This window comes from Corella eumyota, chromosome 2 (assembly GCF_963082875.1).
Source record: "Corella eumyota chromosome 2, kaCorEumy4.1, whole genome shotgun sequence".
NCBI lineage: Eukaryota > Metazoa > Chordata > Ascidiacea > Phlebobranchia > Corellidae > Corella > Corella eumyota.
This window is the reverse complement of record NC_137491.1, coordinates 3,355,752-3,376,103: the sequence shown is the minus strand read 5'-3', so window position 1 is coordinate 3,376,103 and position 20,352 is coordinate 3,355,752. Positions and strand designations below refer to the sequence as shown.

Genomic DNA, 20,352 nt, shown 5'->3' with positions numbered 1-20,352 from the left:
TGTTAGAACCGCACAGGTCCAATTACCGTGTTTACAAAATATTTTTCGAAAATATTAATATTCATAAAAGTTATGAAACTTTTATTAAAAATTTATGAAATCTCAAAACCTAAAATTTTGTATTTTATTACACGCACATTGGCCTAACTAACATTCAAGATAAAACATTTCGCGAAAATTTTCAGTAAAACAAAAGTTTGAGGTAATTTTTATTTTGGTTTTCATTAGGTCACGTGATATTTTTGGCCAATGATATTGCATACAAATTTTTTGAAAAAAATTAAAAATTTTAAATCGAAAAATAATTGTTGTGTTAGAACCGCACAGGTCCAATTACCGTGTTTACAAAATATTTTTCGAAAATATTAATATTCATAAAAGTTATGAAACTTTTATTAAAAATTTATGAAATCTCAAAACCTAAAATTTTGTATTTTATTACATGCACATTGGCCTAACTAACATTCAAGATAAAACATTTCGCGAAAATTTTCAGTAAAACAAAAGTTTGAGGTAATTTTTATTTTGGTTTTCATTAGGTCACGTGATATTTTTGGCCAATGATATTGCATACAAATTTTTTGAAAAAAAGTAAAAATTTTAAATCGAAAAATAATTGTTGTGTTAGAACCGCACAGGTCCAATTACCGTGTTTACAAAATATTTTTCGAAAATATTAATATTCATAAAAGTTATGAAACTTTTATTAAAAATTTATGAAATCTCAAAACCTAAAATTTTGTATTTTATTACACGCGCATTTGCCTAACTAACATTCAAGATAAAACATTTCGCGAAAATTTTCAGTAAAACAAAAGTTTGAGGTAATTTTTATTTTGGTTTTCCTTAGGTCACGTGATATTTTTGGCCAATGATATTGCATACAAATTTTTTGAAAAAAATTAAAAATTTTAAATCGAAAAATAATTGTTGTGTTAGAACCGCACATGTCCAATTACCGTGTTTACAAAATATTTTTCGAAAATATTAATATTCATAAAAGTTATGAAACTTTTATTAAAAATTTATGAAATCTCAAAACCTAAAATTTTGTATTTTATTAGACGCACATTGGCCTAACTAACATTCAAGGCAAAACATTTCGCGAAAATTTTCAGTAAAACAAAAGTTTGAGGTAATTTTTATTTTGGGTTTAATTAGGTCACGTGATATTTTTGGCCAATGATATTGCATACAAATTTTTTGAAAAAAAATAAAAAATTTTAAATCGAAAAACAATTGTTGTGTTAGAACCGCACAGGTCCAATTACCGTGTTTACAAAATATTTTTCGAAAATATTAATATTCATAAAAGTTATGAAACTTTTATTAAAAATTTATGAAATCTCAAAACCTAAAATTTTGTATTTTATTAGACGCACATTGGCCTAACTAACATTCAAGATAAAACATTTCGCAAAAATTTTCAGTAAAACAAAAGTTTGAGGTAATTTTTATTTTGGGTTTCATTAGGTCACGTGATATTTTTGGCCAATGACATTGCATACAAATTTTTTGTAAAAAAATTAAAAATTTTAAATCGAAAAACAATTGTTGTGTTAGAACCGCACAGGTCCAATTACCGTGTTTACAAAATATTTTTCGAAAATATTAATATTCATAAAAGTTATGAAACTTTTATTAAAAATTTATGAAATCTCAAAACCTAAAATTTTGTATTTTATTAGACGCACATTGGCCTAACTAACATTCAAGATAAAACATTTCGCAAAAATTTTCAGTAAAACAAAAGTTTGAGGTAATTTTTATTTTGGGTTTCATTAGGTCACGTGATATTTTTGGCCAATGACATTGCATACAAATTTTTTGTAAAAAAATTAAAAATTTTAAATCGAAAAATAATTGTTGTGTTAGAACCGCACAGGTCCAATTACCGTGTTTACAAAATATTTTTCGAAAATATTAATATTCATAAAAGTTATGAAACTTTTATTAAAAATTTATGAAATCTCAAAACCTAAAATTTTGTATTTTATTACACGTGCATTTGCCTAACTAACATTCAAGATAAAACATTTCGCGAAAATTTTCAGTAAAACAAAAGTTTGAGGTAATTTTTATTTTGGTTTTCATTTGGTCACGTGATATTTTTGGCCAATGATATTGCATACAAATTTTTTGAAAAAAATTAAAAATTTTAAATCGAAAAATAATTGTTGTGTTAGAACCGCACAGGTCCAATTACCGTGTTTACAAAATATTTTTCAAAAATATTAATATTTATAAAAGTTATGAAACTTTTATTAAAAATTTATGAAATCTCAAAACCTAAAATTTTGTATTTTATTAGACGCGCATTGGCCTAACTAACATTCAAGATAAAACATTTCGCAAATATTTTCAGTAATACAAAAGTTTGAGGTAATTTTTATTTTGGGTTTAATTAGGTCACGTGATATTTTTGGCCAATGATATTGCACACAAATTTTTTTTAAAAAAGTAAAAAATTTTAAATCAAAAAATAATTGTTGTGTTAGAACCGCACAGGTCCAATTACCGTGTTTACAAAATTTTTTTCGAAAATATTAATATTCATAAAAGTTATGAAACTTTTATTAAAAATTTATGAAATCTCAAAACCTAAAATTTTGTATTTTATTACACGCGCATTGGCCTAACTAACATTCAAGATAAAACATTTCGCGAAAATTTTCAGTAAAACAAAAGTTTGAGGTAATTTTTATTTTGGTTTTCATTAGGTCACGTGATATTTTTGGCCAATGATATTGCATACAAATTTTTTGAAAAAAATTAAAAATTTTAAATCGAAAAATAATTGTTGTGTTAGAACCGCACAGGTCCAATTACCGTGTTTACAAAATATTTTTCGAAAATATTAATATTCATAAAAGTTATGAAACTTTTATTAAAAATTTATGAAATCTCAAAACCTAAAATTTTGTATTTTATTAGACGCACATTGGCCTAACTAACATTCAAGATAAAACATTTTGCGAAAATTTTCAGTAAAACAAAAGTTTGAGATAATTTTTATTTTGGGTTTAATTAGGTCACGTGATATTTTTGGCCAATGATATTGCATACAAATTTTTTGAAAAAAAATTTTAAATCGAAAAATAATTGTTGTGTTAGAACCGCACAGGTCCAATTACCGTGTTTACAAAATATTTTTCAAAAATATTAATATTTATAAAAGTTATGAAACTTTTATTAAAAATTTATGAAATCTCAAAACCTAAAATTTTGTATTTTATTAGACGCGCATTGGCCTAACTAACATTCAAGATAAACCATTTCGCAAAACTTTTCAGTAATACAAAAGTTTGAGGTAATTTTTATTTTGGGTTTAATTAGGTCACGTGATATTTTTGGCCAATGATATTGCACACAAATTTTAAAAAAAAAAATAAAAAATTTTAAATCAAAAAATAATTGTTGTGTTAGAACCGCACAGGTCCAATTACCGTGTTTACAAAATATTTTTCGAAAATATTAATATTCATAAAAGTTATGAAACTTTTATTAAAAATTTATGAAATCTCAAAACCTAAAATTTTGTATTTTATTAGACGCACATTGGCCTAACTAACATTCAAGATAAAACATTTCGCGAAAATTTTCAGTAAAACAAAAGTTTGAGGTAATTTTTATTTTGGGTTTAATTAGGTCACGTGATATTTTTGGCCAATGATATTGCATACAAATTTTTTGTAAAAAAATTAAAAATTTTAAATCGAAAAATAATTGTTGTGTTAGAACCGCACAGGTCCAATTACCGTGTTTACAAAATATTTTTCAAAAATATTAATATTTATAAAAGTTATGAAACTTTTATTAAAAATTTATGAAATCTCAAAACCTAAAATTTTGTATTTTATTAGACGCGCATTGGCCTAACTAACATTCAAGATAAAACATTTCGCAAAACTTTTCAGTAATACAAAAGTTTGAGGTAATTTTTATTTTGGGTTTAATTAGGTCACGTGATATTTTTGGCCAATGATATTGCATACAAATTTAAAAAAAAAAAATAAAAAATTTTAAATCAAAAAATAATTGTTGTGTTAGAACCGCACAGGTCCAATTACCGTGTTTACAAAATATTTTTCGAAAATATTAATATTCATAAAAGTTATGAAACTTTTATTAAAAATTTATGAAATCTCAAAACCTAAAATTTTGTATTTTATTGCACGCGCATTGGCCTAACTAACATTCAAGATAAAACATTTCGCAAAAATTTTCAGTAAAACAAAAGTTTGAGGTAATTTTTATTTTGGGTTTAATTAGGTCACGTGATATTTTTGGCCAATGATATTGCATACAAATTTTTTGAAAAATAATTAAAAATTTTAAATCAAAAAATAATTGTTGTGTTAGAACCGCACAGGTCCAATTACCGTGTTTACAAAATATTTTTCAAAAATATTAATATTCATAAAAGTTATGAAACTTTTATTAAAAATTTATGAAATCTCAAAACCTAAAATTTTGTATTTTATTGCACGCGCATTGGCCTAACTAACATTCAAGATAAAACATTTCGCAAAACTTTTCAGTAATACAAAAGTTTGAGGTAATTTTTATTTTGGGTTTAATTAGGTCACGTGATATTTTTGGCCAATGATATTGCACACAAATTTTTTTTAAAAAAATAAAAAATTTTAAATCAAAAAATAATTGTTGTGTTAGAACCGCACAGGTCCAATTACCGTGTTTACAAAATATTTTTCGAAAATATTAATATTCATAAAAGTTACGAAACTTTTATTAAAAATTTATGAAATCTCAAAACCTAAAATTTTGTATTTTATTAGACGCGCATTGGCCTAACTAACATTCAAGATAAAACATTTCGCGAAAATTTTCAGTAAAACAAAAGTTTGAGGTAATTTTTATTTTGGTTTTCATTAGGTCACGTGATATTTTTGGCCAATGATATTGCATACAAATTTTTTGAAAAAAATTAAAAATTTTAAATCGAAAAATAATTGTTGTGTTAGAACCGCACAGGTCCAATTACCGTGTTTACAAAATATTTTTCGAAAATATTAATATTCATAAAAGTTATGAAACTTTTATTAAAAATTTATGAAATCTCAAAACCTAAAATTTTGTATTTTATTAGACGCACATTGGCCTAACTAACATTCAAGATAAAACATTTCGCGAAAATTTTCAGTAAAACAAAAGTTTGAGGTAATTTTTATTTTGGGTTTAATTAGGTCACGTGATATTTTTGGCCAATGATATTGCATACAAATTTTTTGTAAAAAAATTAAAAATTTTAAATCGAAAAATAATTGTTGTATTAGAACCGCACAGGTCCAATTACCGTGTTTACAAAATATTTTTCAAAAATATTAATATTTATAAAAGTTATGAAACTTTTATTAAAAATTTATGAAATCTTAAAACCTAAAATTTTGTATTTTATTAGACGCACATTGGCCTAACTAACATTCAAGATAAAACATTTCGCAAAAATTTTCAGTAAAACAAAAGTTTGAGGTAATTTTTATTTTGGTTTTCATTAGGTCACGTGATATATTTGGCCAATGATATTGCATACAAATTTTAAAAAAATAAATAAAAAATTTTAAATCAAAAAATAATTGTTGTGTTAGAACCGCACAGGTCCAATTACCGTGTTTACAAAATATTTTTCGAAAATATTAATATTCATAAAAGTTATAAAACTTTTATTAAAAATTTATGAAATCTCAAAATCTGAAATTTTATATTTAAATAGGCGCGCATTGGCCTAACTAACATTCAAGATAAAACATTTTGCAAAATTTTTGAGTAGAACAAAAGTTTGAGATAATTTTTATTTTGGGTTTAATTAGGTCACGTGATATTTTTGGCCAATGATATTGCATACAAACTTTTTTTTAAAAATATCAAATTTTAAATCGAAAAATATTTGTTGTGTTAGAACCGCACAGGTCCAATTACCGTGTTTACAAAATATTTTTCGAAAATATTAATATTCATAAAAGTTATGAAACTTTTATTAAAAATTTATGAAATCTTAAAATCTGAATTTTTATATTTAATTAGGCGCGCATTGGCCTAACTAACATTCAAGATAAAACATTTTGCAAAAATTTTGAGTCAACAAAAGTTTGAGATAATTTTTATTTTGGGTTTAATTAGGTCACGTGTTATTTTTAGCCAATGATATTGCATACAAATTTTTTTTTAAAAATAACAAATTTTAAATCGAAAAATAATTGTTGTGTTAGAACCGCACAGGTCCAATTACCGTGTTAACATAATATTTTTTAAAAATATTAATATTCATAAAAGTTATGAAACTTTTATTAAAATTTTATGAAATCTCAAAACCTAAAATTTTGTATTTTATTAGACGCGCATTGGCCTAACTAACATTCAAGATAAAACATTTCGCGAAAATTTTCAGTAAAACAAAAGTTTGAGGTAATTTTTATTTTGGGTTTAATTAGGTCACGTGATATTTTTGGCCAATGATATTGCATAAAAATTTTTTTTAAAAAAATAAAAAATTTTAAATCGAAAAATAATTGTTGTGTTAGAACCGCACAGGTCCAATTACCGTGTTTACATAATATTTTTCGAAAATATTAATATTCATAAAAGTTATGAAACTTTTATTAAAAATTTATGAAATCTCAAAACCTAAAATTTTGTATTTTATTAGACGCACATTGGCCTAACTAACATTCAAGATAAAACATTTCGCGAAAATTTTCAGTAAAACAAAAGTTTGAGGTAATTTTTATTTTGGGTTTAATTAGGTCACGTGATATTTTTGGCCAATAATATTGCATACAAATTTTTTTGAAAAAAATTTTAAATTTTAAATCGAAAAATAATTGTTGTGTTAGAACCGCACATGTCCAATTACCGTGTTTACAAAATATTTTTCGAAACTATTAATATTCATAAAAGTTATGAAACTTTTATTAAAAATTTATGAAATCTCAAAATCTGAAATTTTATATTTAATTAGGCGCGCATTGGCCTATCTAACATTCAAGATAAAACATTTCGCAAAAATTTTGAGTAGAACAAAAGTTTGAGGTAATTTTTATTTTGGGCTTAATTAGGTCACGTGATATTTTTGACCAATGATATTGCATACAAATTTTTTTTAAAAAATAACAAATTTTAAATCAAAAATAAATTGTTGTGTTAGAACCGCACTGGTCCAATTACCGTGTTAACATAATATTTTTTAAAAATATTAATATTCATAAAAGTTATGAAACTTTTATTAAAAATTTATGAAATCTCAAAACCTAAAATTTTGTATTTTATTAGACGCGCATTGGCCTAACTAACATTCAAGATAAAACATTTCCCGAAAATTTTCAGTAAAACAAAAGTTTGAGGTAATTTTTATTTTGGGTTTAATTATGTCACGTGATATTTTTGGCCAATGATATTGCATACAAATATTTTAAAAAAAAATAAAAAAATTTAAATCGAAAAATAATTGTTGTGTTAGAACCGCACAGGTCCAATTATCGTGTTTACAAAATATTTTTCAAAAATATTAATATTCATAAAAGTTATGAAACTTTTATTAAAAATTTATGAAATCTCAAAACCTAAAATTTTGTATTTTATTAGACGCGCATTGGCCTAACTAACATTCAAGATAAAACATTTCGCGAAAATTTTCAGTAAAACAAAAGTTTGAGGTAATTTTTATTTTGGTTTTCATTGGGTCACGTGATATTTTTGGCCAATGATATTGCATACAAATTTTTTGAAAAAAAATTAAAAATTTTAAATCGAAAAATAATTGTTGTGTTAGAACCGCACAGGTCCGATTACCGTGCTTACATAATATTTTTCGAAAATATTAATATTCATAAAAGTTATGATACTTTTATTAAAAATTGATGAAATCTCAAAACCTAAAATTTTGTATTTTATTAGACGCGCATTGGCCTAACTAACATTCAAGATAAAACATTTCGCAAAAATTTTCAGTAAAACAAAAGTTTGAGGTAATTTTTATTTTGGGTTTAATTAGGTCACGTGATATTTTTGGCCAATGATATTGCATACAAATTTTTTGAAAAAAAATTAAAAATTTTAAATCGAAAAATAATTGTTGTGTTAGAACCGCACAGGTCCAATTACCGTGTTTACAAAATATTTTTCAAAAATATTAATATTTATAAAAGTTATGAAACTTTTATTAAAAATTTATGAAATCTCAAAACCTAAAATTTTGTATTTTATTAGACGCGCATTGGCCTAACTAACATTCAAGATAAAACATTTCGCAAAAATTTTCAGTAAAACAAAAGTTTGAGGTAATTTTTATTTTGGGTTTAATTAGGTCACGTGATATTTTTGGCCAATGATATTGCATACAAATTTTTTGAAAAAAAATTAAAAATTTTAAATCGAAAAATAATTGTTGTGTTAGAACCGCACAGGTCCAATTAACATGTTTACATAATATTTTTCGAAAATATTAATATTTATAAAAGTTATGAAACTTTTATTAAAAATTTATGAAATCTTAAAACCTAAAATTTTGTATTTTATTAGACGCACATTGGCCTAACTAACATTCAAGATAAAACATTTCGCAAAAATTTTCAGTAAAACAAAAGTTTGAGGTAATTTTTATTTTGGTTTTCATTAGGTCACGTGATATATTTGGCCAATGATATTGCATACAAATTTTAAAAAAATAAATAAAAAATTTTAAATCGAAAAATAATTGTTGTGTTAGAACCGCACAGGTCCAATTACCGTGTTTACAAAATATTTTTCGAAAATATTAATATTCATAAAAGTTATAAAACTTTTATTAAAAATTTATGAAATCTCAAAATCTGAAATTTATATTTAAATAGGCGCGCATTGGCCTAACTAACATTCAAGATAAAACATTTTGCAAAATTTTTGAGTAGAACAAAAGTTTGAGATAATTTTTATTTTGGGTTTAATTAGGTCACGTGATATTTTTGGCCAATGATATTGCATACAAACTTTTTTTTAAAAATATCAAATTTTAAATCGAAAAATATTTGTTGTGTTAGAACCGCACAGGTCCAATTACCGTGTTTACAAAATATTTTTCGAAAATATTAATATTCATAAAAGTTATGAAACTTTTATTAAAAATTTATGAAATCTTAAAATCTGAATTTTTATATTTAATTAGTCGCGCATTGGCCTAACTAACATTCAAGATAAAACATTTTGCAAAAATTTTGAGTCGAACAAAAGTTTGAGATAATTTTTATTTTGGGTTTAATTAGGTCACGTGTTATTTTTAGCCAATGATATTGCATACAAATTTTTTGAAAAAAATAACAAATTTTAAATCGAAAAATAATTGTTGTGTTAGAACCGCACAGGTCCAATTACCGTGTTAACATAATATTTTTTAAAAATATTAATATTCATAAAAGTTATGAAACTTTTATTAAAAATTTATGAAATCTCAAAACCTAAAATTTTGTATTTTATTAGACGCGCATTGGCCTAACTAACATTCAAGATAAAACATTTCGCGAAAATTTTCAGTAAAACAAAAGTTTGAGGTAATTTTTATTTTGGGTTTAATTAGGTCACGTGATATTTTTGGCCAATGATATTGCATACAATTTTTTTTTAAAAAAAATAAAAAATTTTAAATCGAAAAATAATTGTTGTGTTAGAACCGCACAGGTCCAATTACCGTGTTTACAAAATATTTTTCGAAAATATTAATATTCATAAAAGTTATGAAACTTTTATTAAAAATTTATGAAATCTCAAAACCTAAAATTTTGTATTTTATTAGACGCGCACTGGCCTAACTAATATTCAAGATAAAACATTTCGCGAAAATTTTCAGTAAAACAAAAGTTTGAGGTAATTTTTATTTTGGGTTTAATTAGGTCACGTGATATTTTTGGCCAATGATATTGCATACAAATTTTTTTTTAAAAAATAAAAAATTTTAAATCGAAAAATAATTGTTGTGTTGGAACCGCACAGGTCCAATTACCGTGTTTACAAAATATTTTTCGAAAATATTAATATTCATAAAAGTTATGAAACTTTTATTAAAAATTGATGAAATCTCAAAACCTAAAATTTTGTATTTTATTAGACGCGCATTGGCCTAACTAACATTCAAGATAAAACATTTCGCGAAAATTTCCAGTAAAACAAAAGTTTGAGGTAATTTTTATTTTGGGTTTAATTAGGTCAAAAACTCGCGCGAACAATTCAATGTACGCGAAATAAAAAATTGTTTTTTTGTTCTTTTAATTATTTTCGAAAATTTCTTTATCTTGAGCATTAGTTATGCCAAAACAGTTCTAAAAAAATTTAAAAATCAATGTCATAATTTTGTCATAACTCTCGGAAATATTAATGTTTGCTAAAAAAAATTTTGCAAGCACGGCTGTTAGAACAGTGCGGTTTTATTGTTATAGTTATCTTTTGATTTAAAAAAAAAAAAAATTTAAAACTTTTTTACTAGTGTGCTAGGTCACGTGATCATATGACCGGCCCTATGTACGCAAAATACAAAAAAATTGGTAAGTTGATTATTTTGAGGAGTCTAAGTTGGGAACCAAACCTCGGAACTCAGTACTGAGAGTTGTGGGCCTTTTGCACTGAGCTAACTGCCACGACCTTTCAATGATGCAAAATTGTATACATAGCTTAAGTAAGCACTCGTAATAATAAAAAAAACTAGATTTATTTGATAAATAAAATATGGTTCGGAAATATTTGATTATTTTTAACATAAATTTTTATAAAAAAAAAAGATATGCATAAACATTAACTAAGAATATCACAAACCTTTGATTTTTAATAAACAGACAAGCATTTATATATATAATACAAACAAAAACTAATATTTAACCCAGTTTTAAGTTGGTGATATTAGGATATAAATTATAGTAAATTTTAAATTCTTAAAATTGAATTTTATTAAATAAACAAGCATTTAAATATGATAAATAAACGAAAATTATTTTTCTAATATGTTTTTTAATTACTTATATTATAAAATACATCATACCAAATTTTTAATGCTTAATGTCGAACTTTAATTTTTAATGAACAAACCAGCATTTAAATATAAAAAACGAACAAGAATTATTTTTTAATTTATTTTCGAATTATAAATATTATAAGATAAAACCGACCAAAATTTAAAAACCTAATAACAATCTTTAAATTTAAATAAACAAACACCTATTAATTAGTAATTAGTGACAAAAATTAAATTCGTTTTTGAGTTACTAATATCATGATATACAATTGACAAAAATTTAAAAAATTAATAACAACCTTTAAATTTTAATAAACATACACCTATTATTAAGTAATTAGTGATAAAAATTAAAATTTTAATTTATTTTTGAGTTAGTAGTATTATAATATACAATTGACCAAGATTTAAAAAATTAATAACAACCTTTAAATTTTAATAAACAAACACCTATTAATTAGTAATTAGTGATAATTAAATGTCGTAAATAGGAGGTTTGCGCTTCGTTGGGATAATAACAAACATACTAAAAATTTAGAACTTTTAGTTTTAAAGAACAAAAGATTGTCTTTCGAAATTCTGACTAGAAAGAATAAAAACAATAATAATAATAAATACATTGACAATAACAATATGTTTCGAAATCTAAGATTTCGAACCATAAATATTGAATTTAAGTTAAACCAATGCACATTCAATAAAATTAATAATTTTTATTTTTGAGCAATGGCGATTTTTATAAAATATGGTCATACCTCCTATGAATATGAATATTTTTTAATAATATTTTAAAAATACTTTCATGAAACCACTACCGTTATTATAGTAAAAGGAAATTAAAATCTAAAAAAAAAATATTTTTATTTTTGTACCCCATTACATAAGCATATAGGTCATAAGGTCAATTGGCATGAGAAATAGTAAAAAAAAAAATTTGCTCTAACTTTTTTGCTTTTAATTATTTTCGAGAATTTTTTTATCTTAAATTTGAGTTAACCCAATGCGCATTAAATAAAACTAATAATTTTTATTTTTGAGGAATGACGATTTTTATGAAATATGGTCATAACTCTTATGAATATGAATATTTTTTAATAATATTTTAAAAATACTTTCATGAAACCACTGCCGTTATTATAGTAAAAAGAAATTAAAATCTAAAAAAAAATTGAAATTTTTTTTTATCCAATTACAAAAGCATATAGGTCATAGGGTCAATTGGCATAAGAAATAGTAAAAATAAAAATTTGCTCTCACTTTGTTTCTTTTGATTATTTTCAATAATTTTTTTATCTTGAATTGAAGTTAACCCAATGCGCATTAAAAAAAACTAATAATTTTTATTTTTAAGCAATATGAATATCAATATTTTTTAATAAAATTTTAAAAGGAAGTTAAAATCTAAAAAAATATCTTGAGCAACCGAGAAGGTCTTGTTGGGGCTTACATTTTTACCTGTACATTGGTTGTTGTGACGTCATACTTTAAAATTATAGACTAAAATGAAATTTTTTTGTTTGTTGTCAGCTGAATTTGAACTCGTTAATTTGGTTTACAAGTGCAATACCTTACCCACTTAACAGCCCATGTTCCGTTTTTAAAGTAACAATTTTGCATATACATCAAGCAGCAAAAACAATCCCAAACAAAAAAAATTCGACGGAAAATAAAAATGCTGTAACTTTTGTTTTAATAATTATTTTCACGAATTTATTTTTCTTGAATGTTAGTTAAGTTAACGCGCTTCTAATAAAATATATAAAGCCAAGTTTTAAAAGATGCCATTTCTTAAGTAAAAACGTCATAACTTTTTTAATATATACAATTTGACAAAATATTTTAAAAATATGTTTATTAGGCTACTGCGCATATATAATGTTTATTTTCGATTTAATTTTTTCTTTACAAATTAGTAAGGTTGGTGACGTTGCGAAGTCTTGTTGATAAGTGCTAATAAGGAAATGTAACGAAGTCAGTGGGCCAAATATAAAAACAATGTAACTTTTGTTTTATGGAATATATTTTTTTCTACAATGTTAGTTAAGTAGATGCGCTTTCATTAAAATATTTAAAATCGTGTTTTGAAAGATAACCTTTTATTAGTAAAAATGTCAAAATTTTTTTTGATTATCGCCATCTTGACAAAATATTTTTAAAATATGTTTAATAGGCTCCTTAGGTTGTAATGGTAAAGTTAATTTTTGATAATAAAATTTGGATTTTTTTAATATGTATTTTATACAAAATAGCAAGGTTGGTGACCTGGGTAAGCGCTGATAAGGCAATGAAAGCAGGTCAACAAGCGAAATGTAAAAATTATAAACCTACTACCGAATTGCATACTACTAGTTGGGCCTTAACTTAATACTTGACCTGTAACCTAAACAGTCTACGAAAAACATTAGTTACCACAAGGCTGTTTTGGGCAAAACTTGTTTGTTTTTATTTTAACTTACAGAAACAAATGTTTATCTTTTTCGTTGGCAAGCGAAGAGTAATGCCTTACGAATTCTAAACAAGCGAGATTTTTTTTCGTAATTACAAGTTCAAAATATTTAACATTACATTAAACATGTATTTTATACAAAAAAAAGTTTAAAATATACCAAACAGATATTTTAGGACTAGGTTAAATAGAAATGTAGGTAAAGGTAAAAGAGCGTTTTGCTAATTCTTTCCATTTTAAATTAATTTTAACAATATAATGTTTGCAAATCAGAATTAATTCTATAACATATTTTAATCTTTTTGAAGTATTTTTTAAAAATTATGAATATTTAAGTTTATATATTTGTGATTTTTAACAAGTTTTTTTCATAAAAAACACAAAAGCAACTCTTTTTTTAGTTTTATATTTTCATCGTGTTATATTTATTTATATAACTAGATCCAAAAAATATAAAAGAAATAATACTTAAGCCATATAATTAACTTTTTACATTTATTATCAGAAAGCAAAAAATTGTAAGATTGACCTTACTAGGAATATGTGGCAAGGCATTTAAAGTAAAAACGAATTAAAATAAATTGTTAAAAAGACAGTTTTAACATAAATATACAACAAAAATTAACAAATTCTTTATATTTTTATCCTTCAGATGGTTTATTCAAAAAAACAGATGGTTTATTTGTTTTCAAATGTTAACAAAATATTTATAAAAATAAAACCTGGTTTAAATTAAAGACAAATATTATCAAAATTCTACTTTTTCCTAAACAAGAATTAATCAAGCTAATCAACTACTTTTTAAGACCTAATTTTTTCTCCCCTTTTAAAAAAAACTAATTTTAATATAAAAGACAAAAAACTAAAAAAAACAACAGCAAATGCAATGACGATACGAAATTAACACAGAAAAATATACATATTAGGAATGCAAACTAAATTAAAATTTACAAAAAACTCTGATGTTATTCTTCCAATCGCTGATAATCACTACGCAGTAAACCTGTGGATATACAAGATTTTAAATTAAAATATATATATTAGTTCTGCTGAAAAAATTCTGGTTCTACATACTAAAGCAGGTTGTATAAGAAAATGTAAAATTAGTCAAAAGTATAGCTACAATGTTGTGATATAGTAAAGGGCATTTAAACTTTGTTTTAGGCTGTTTAAAAGTAAATTGATGTAGTACTTTTGTTATCTTTATTGTCATTTATGTTTAAATTTATTGATGTATAAAACACACTTAGTTAAAATATCAAATTAAAATATATACTCTATAATCCAGCTTTGAAGAAAAAAAATATAAAAGGACTTAAATAAATATTTTTACGATTTAATGTTGTGTAGTTAGTATGTCTCTGCTTTAGTATGTAAGAAACTATATTGCTTGTGAAATTTGATCGTTTTGTAAACAAGGAAATAGAATAGGAAGGAAATATAATCATTTAAGTTATTCAACCATAAATTGAAAGACATAAATTTGTAAACCTAAATAATTTGACTGTTTAATAATATTAATAGAAGTTTAAAAAAATTATATAAAAAAAATTTTATTTTAATTTAAAAATTTCTGTTTTTAATTACATTAATTAAATAAACATAAAAGCTACATCATGCAAAATGATATTACCAAAATTTTTCATGCAAAATAAAATGAATTAAAAGCAACGTGCATTGTGTTTTAGTGCTTTATATAGCTAGTAAATCATTGATTAAATACCTAAATCAACAAGTTTAATGTGAACAATATGCGTCACCCATTTTATTTTGTTTAAACCTTTTTGTGTAAAACGATATATAAAAACACTTCAAAGTGATTAATAGGTTGTAATAGTTATTCAGAAATGACTACACCTACTTTATTTCATAAAAATTCATCTTACAATTTACAAAAAAATTGACAAAAATCTAAAAACATTATTAAAAAAAACAAAATTTATCAAAAAAAAATTATTTTATAGCCTATTCAACCCTTTAAAATTAAGACCTTCATGAAACATTTATTATGAACTAGCATATTTTTATTCAGGATATTGGTTTACCTCTACTTTATAAAATAACTAGACCGAAAATAAATGAAACTCAATTTAAAAATGTAAAAACCTGAATTAAAGTCTGACCTGCTTCAAACTAATATCTATTTCGTGATTTGTTCTTAATTTCAATACCTACAAAATGTAAAATATTAAATCAACTGTGAACATTTCACTTTTAAATACTAAATAGTATTATCTTTCTATTACCTAAACTTTCTTTTTTTAAAATAGGCAAATGCTAACTTTGTTTAAATTTTTGTTAAAAAGTTTTAATTGCCATACAACTGTCTGATAATTTTTTTAAAATAAAAATTTATGTGATGTTGTAATTGTATCTTAATATTACTTGTATCTTATCTTAATATTACTTGTATTTTAATATTACTTGTATCTTATTACTTGTATAATATTACTTGTATCTTAATATTACTTACTTGTATTACTTGTATTACTTACTTGTTTTACTTGTATTACTTAATATTACTTACTTGTATTACTTGTATCTTAATATAATATTACTTGTATCTTAATATTACTTGTATCTTATCTTAATCTTATCTTAATATTACTTGTATCATATCTTAATATTACTTGTATCTTAATATTACTTGTATCTTATCTTAATCTTATCTTAATATTACTTGTATCATATCTTAATATTACTTGTATCTTAAAACTAGTAGAGACTCAGTCAAATAGTTAGCAAATTGTAATAACGAGGGCCCTATTCTAAAAAATTTTTTAAAAAATGCTGGTCTTTTGTAACTATACTATTCTAAAAAAATGCTGGTCTTTTGTAACATTACTTTAAAAGATTTAAAAGTACAAACGCATGCAAGTTTCCACCAATTACAAACAACAAGTCTAATATTTCTAACAACCATGTTAATGTATTTACAACATTATTAATTGTCACCAACTTTATAACAATAAAGTAATCATGCTTTTTGCTTGATTTCCACTAATATTAATAGCTAGTTCTACCAAAAACAATGCCATAATTCCAATAACAATGCTAGTTTCACCCAACAACAATGCAAAATCCACCAAAAACAATGCTAATTTTTATTAAACACAATGTCATAATGTTTAAGCAAAGTCATGCCAGTTTGTGGTTTAGATTAAATAACAACAAACCAAACTGAATAAGAGTGCAGTTTGCTTTTAACTAAACTACAAAAGTTTTTAAACCTGTTTTTGGGTTCTAAGCAGTCTCGTTGTCGAATTGCTGATAACCTTGGTTATCACGAATCAGACCTGTTAAAATTCAAAGAAAAACCTAACTATTTATGTACAAATATTGTTATTAAAATTTATGGTAAATCAATCAAATTTACCAATCGTATAAAAAAATAAAAATACGAATAACCAGCAAAAGCAATTTTGGACCTAATTTCAGGGCTAAATTTTTGAACTTTGATAAAGATAAAAACAAAATCAAAAAAATCGCAAAATAATTAAAATCATTGTTACATGCAGATATAAAAACAATCATTATTATTAAAACACAAAAATCAATTTATTGGAATTATAATTTGTTTATATCTCATCGATTAGAGATTTTTAAATAAAACCTACTACTTAGGCATGAGTCTCATTTTCAAATTTTTGGTAGGGTGTGCTACTACTAGAGCCTAAACCTAAAATATTATCCTCTAATAAATAACTATGTAAAATTTTCATTTATTTAATGAGCCATCATTCAACTAAACAGTCAAAATTTTAATTCGTATATGTATATATGTCAAAATGTATTATTTTGTTAAAATAAAACTATGTTAAAAACCATTTTGTTAATAAATTTTGCACATACGTTTTAAAATAATGTTTCTTACTTCATATACGTTATTGCTAAGCAACTTAAAGCCTAGCCGTTAAAAATAAAAGTCAGATTTACAGAAACATGCTAAAGAATGTTAAAATAAAATTTAAAAAATGTCAACTGTTTTTGCTTACCATATTTTTTCCTAATGTCGTCGTTGCGTCTTTGTCTTTCTTGCTTTCTGTTAAAAAGAAAAGGGTTTGAAAATAGCTTTAAGAGTTTAACCATTTGAAAATTTGCCTAAAAATCTAGCAAAAATTTAAATTGAATTTTAAAAAATATGCTCTTGTATAAAAGATTCTATTTAAAAAAACAAAAATATGTTTCACCTTTCATCTTGCCTCATTGATCTTTCTTGCCTTTCCCGATCCAATCTTTGTTCCTCTCGTGCATATCTGAATTCACAATAAATTAAATTTTACAATAACATGCATTATTAATTGGTATCTTGACTATTTCATATCATACCATAAATGGTGTTTAAAATTTCCTAATTGTGACAAGTAATCAAAAACTTAAAATTGGATTAATTTTAATGCTACTATAATAAATAGATTTGATTTGGTTTAGAACACAATATGGGTATTAGCTTATTCTTTAGGTTAAGTAAGCTAAATTTTACATATTAAAATTTTGTCGAATTACAATGAGCATGCTAAAAATAATGACAATATCATAAGGTCAACTATACAAAAAAATTGTGCAAAAACAAAAATATTTTGGCCTTTTTATACATAAAAATATCGAGACCAGAGTGCATAATTGTTTTAATTATGTTTTGTGGTATCATGTCATGTGTTTTAACAAATCACTTCCTGTTATATTTTTTATCTACATTTATTGTTTTGAAAATTTTGAACTTATTTGAGTTTGTGACTGTTCATGTATGTATACTTATTTTACTTATAAACCTATAAATAAATGAACTTTTACTTTCTGGCATTTTGACACTTGATTTCAATTTTTTACAGAACATTTGTATTTTAGGGTTTAATAATTTTTACTTACTTTGCGTTATTTTTCTTGTAACAGCAGCAGTGACAACATTTACAGAAACACCAAGTTATTGCAATTAGTAGAATTCCACTTATAACACTAACAGATATGATCATAGCCTCAAAGTTTACTAAAAATAAAAAACGTTGAAAAATGAGTACAAAAAGTAAAATTAATAACATTTTAAATAAAATTGGCATTTTTAATGTTGTTGAATCTAATAGATTATTTTTTTTTTAATAATAATTAATTCTATATGCTGTCAATAGATAGAAAGTAATTCTGTGTAATAAATAAATATATACGAACCTAATAAATACCCTAAAGAAATATTTCAGTTTTGTTTGAATTGGTAATAGGGGTTATTAAAAAAATCAATAAAAATGTACAATGCGGTACTAAATCAATAAAACAGTTACATTTCTGATGTAATTAGTTAATGTTTAACTAGTTTTATTCTTAGCAAAATTACAGGATTAACACTTATTTGTTACCATGTTGAGTATTTTTATAAAATCTTAAAAGATATCTTAATTTTTGACAATTTATCAATTAATTTAATTACAAAAACAAGTACAATTTTTGTACTGGTTTCGAATTAAAGATGATAATTAAATTGGTAAAAAAATCATGAATCAAAAAGGTCAAAAATAACATCACCACAAACTTTTAGCAAATAAATGAAAACATACAAAAATTACAAATTGACGAAAAAATTAAAAATTAAATAATTTTAACAGGTTTTAATACTTACACCAACACACCCCCCATCTAGCTTGTGATAAACCGCAATCGCTCGACTGTGGAAGGACATGGTTAACTGGGTAATCAATACATTTCTTTGGGTTGTTACACCACATACATTTTACATTTGCATTCAAACAAGTTCCACAATCTGAAGCATTCACAGCAGAACAATCTAAAAAATTTAAAAATAAATGATAAAAAAATATTTGAAATCTACATTGAGTAATTAAACCACAATTTTACTGAATTTCTGATATAAAATATTTTTAGCCTAAATTTAAATTTTTAACCTTAAATGTATTAAAAAGCTTTTATTTTAGCATTATACTTGGCCCTATTACCACAATACTTAAATATGACTTAAGAAAACATGGAAAGTTAATTTTGTGCTTTGTTGTTTTTAGCTCATTCAATAAAGACTGTTATTTGATTTTTATATTGCCAAAAATACTTTGAAAGATTTTTTTTTAAACTTTAATAAAATTAACTACCATTGTGTAATAGTTAATATTGTTATTATATTAACCATTGCTAAAAGAAAAAATTAAGACACATATCATATATATAAAAATTAACTTTATTTACCCTAATTTAATATAAATTTTTATGGCGGATTTGATTGATTAATAAACTTAAAAAAAGAACAAAAAGTTACTAAATTCAGGAGGTGGTGTTGTTTTTTGAGCATTTGTTTTATCGACATGACAACTCATTAAAATAATAGCAACACTGAGGAAGAATAAAGTGAAAATCTTGTAATCCATGTTTGAAGAATTTAGAAAAAAACAAAAAAATTATAGCCATATATCTAAAAAAATAAAATTTAAAAATAATTAAAGGAATAATTATTGCTATATATAAAATAAGTATTGCCTTATTAGTTTATGGTATATACAACATATTGTAACTTTCATGAAGAATTTTAAATAATTTTAAATTACATTTAACAGGTTTTATAACCCAAAAAAAAAACTGAATAACTGGCATTCTTAACATTTTTCCTTTAAATTTACAGAATTGGGTTTATAAGTTATTACTGTCAAACTGTTATTTAATATAACTTTGGTCTCAATATGCAGTTTTTATATTTTAAAAGTAGCAGTCTTCTGTTGTAACTTATTTTGATTAAATATAAGTCCCATTTTATTTTAGAAATTTCGTAAATATCAAATTCTTATAAAATTGTTTCTAAATTTACGAAATTTGTCCTAACGTTTGCCCACACTAGCTACCAAACAACTAACAAAATCTTTGTTAATGTCTTTGTGTAATATTTAAAACTTGTGCTTTAACTTAAAATATTTGTTTT

General features: G+C 23.7%; 1 protein-coding gene across 2 annotated transcripts; it reads right to left on the bottom strand.

The window, feature by feature from the left end:
* Positions 1-13,882: 13,882 nt before the first annotated feature.
* On the bottom strand, positions 13,883-19,847 carry LOC145742119 (pituitary tumor-transforming gene 1 protein-interacting protein-like). Of its 2 annotated transcripts, XM_082559881.1 has the most exons (7): positions 19,699-19,847; positions 19,051-19,215; positions 18,309-18,426; positions 17,630-17,695; positions 17,435-17,481; positions 16,670-16,735; positions 13,883-14,442 (listed from the first exon to the last, which is right to left on the bottom strand). In XM_082559881.1, the coding sequence occupies exons 1-6, from the start codon at positions 19,805-19,807 to the stop codon at positions 16,683-16,685; spliced, it is 558 nt and encodes a 185-aa protein (XP_082416007.1). In that variant the 5' UTR covers positions 19,808-19,847; the 3' UTR covers positions 13,883-14,442; positions 16,670-16,682. The 2 variants fall into 2 exon arrangements, with proteins under 2 accessions (XP_082416007.1, XP_082416008.1); XM_082559882.1 differs by lacking the exon at positions 16,670-16,735 and having other exon boundaries at positions 13,884-14,442.
* Positions 19,848-20,352: the final 505 nt, after the last annotated feature.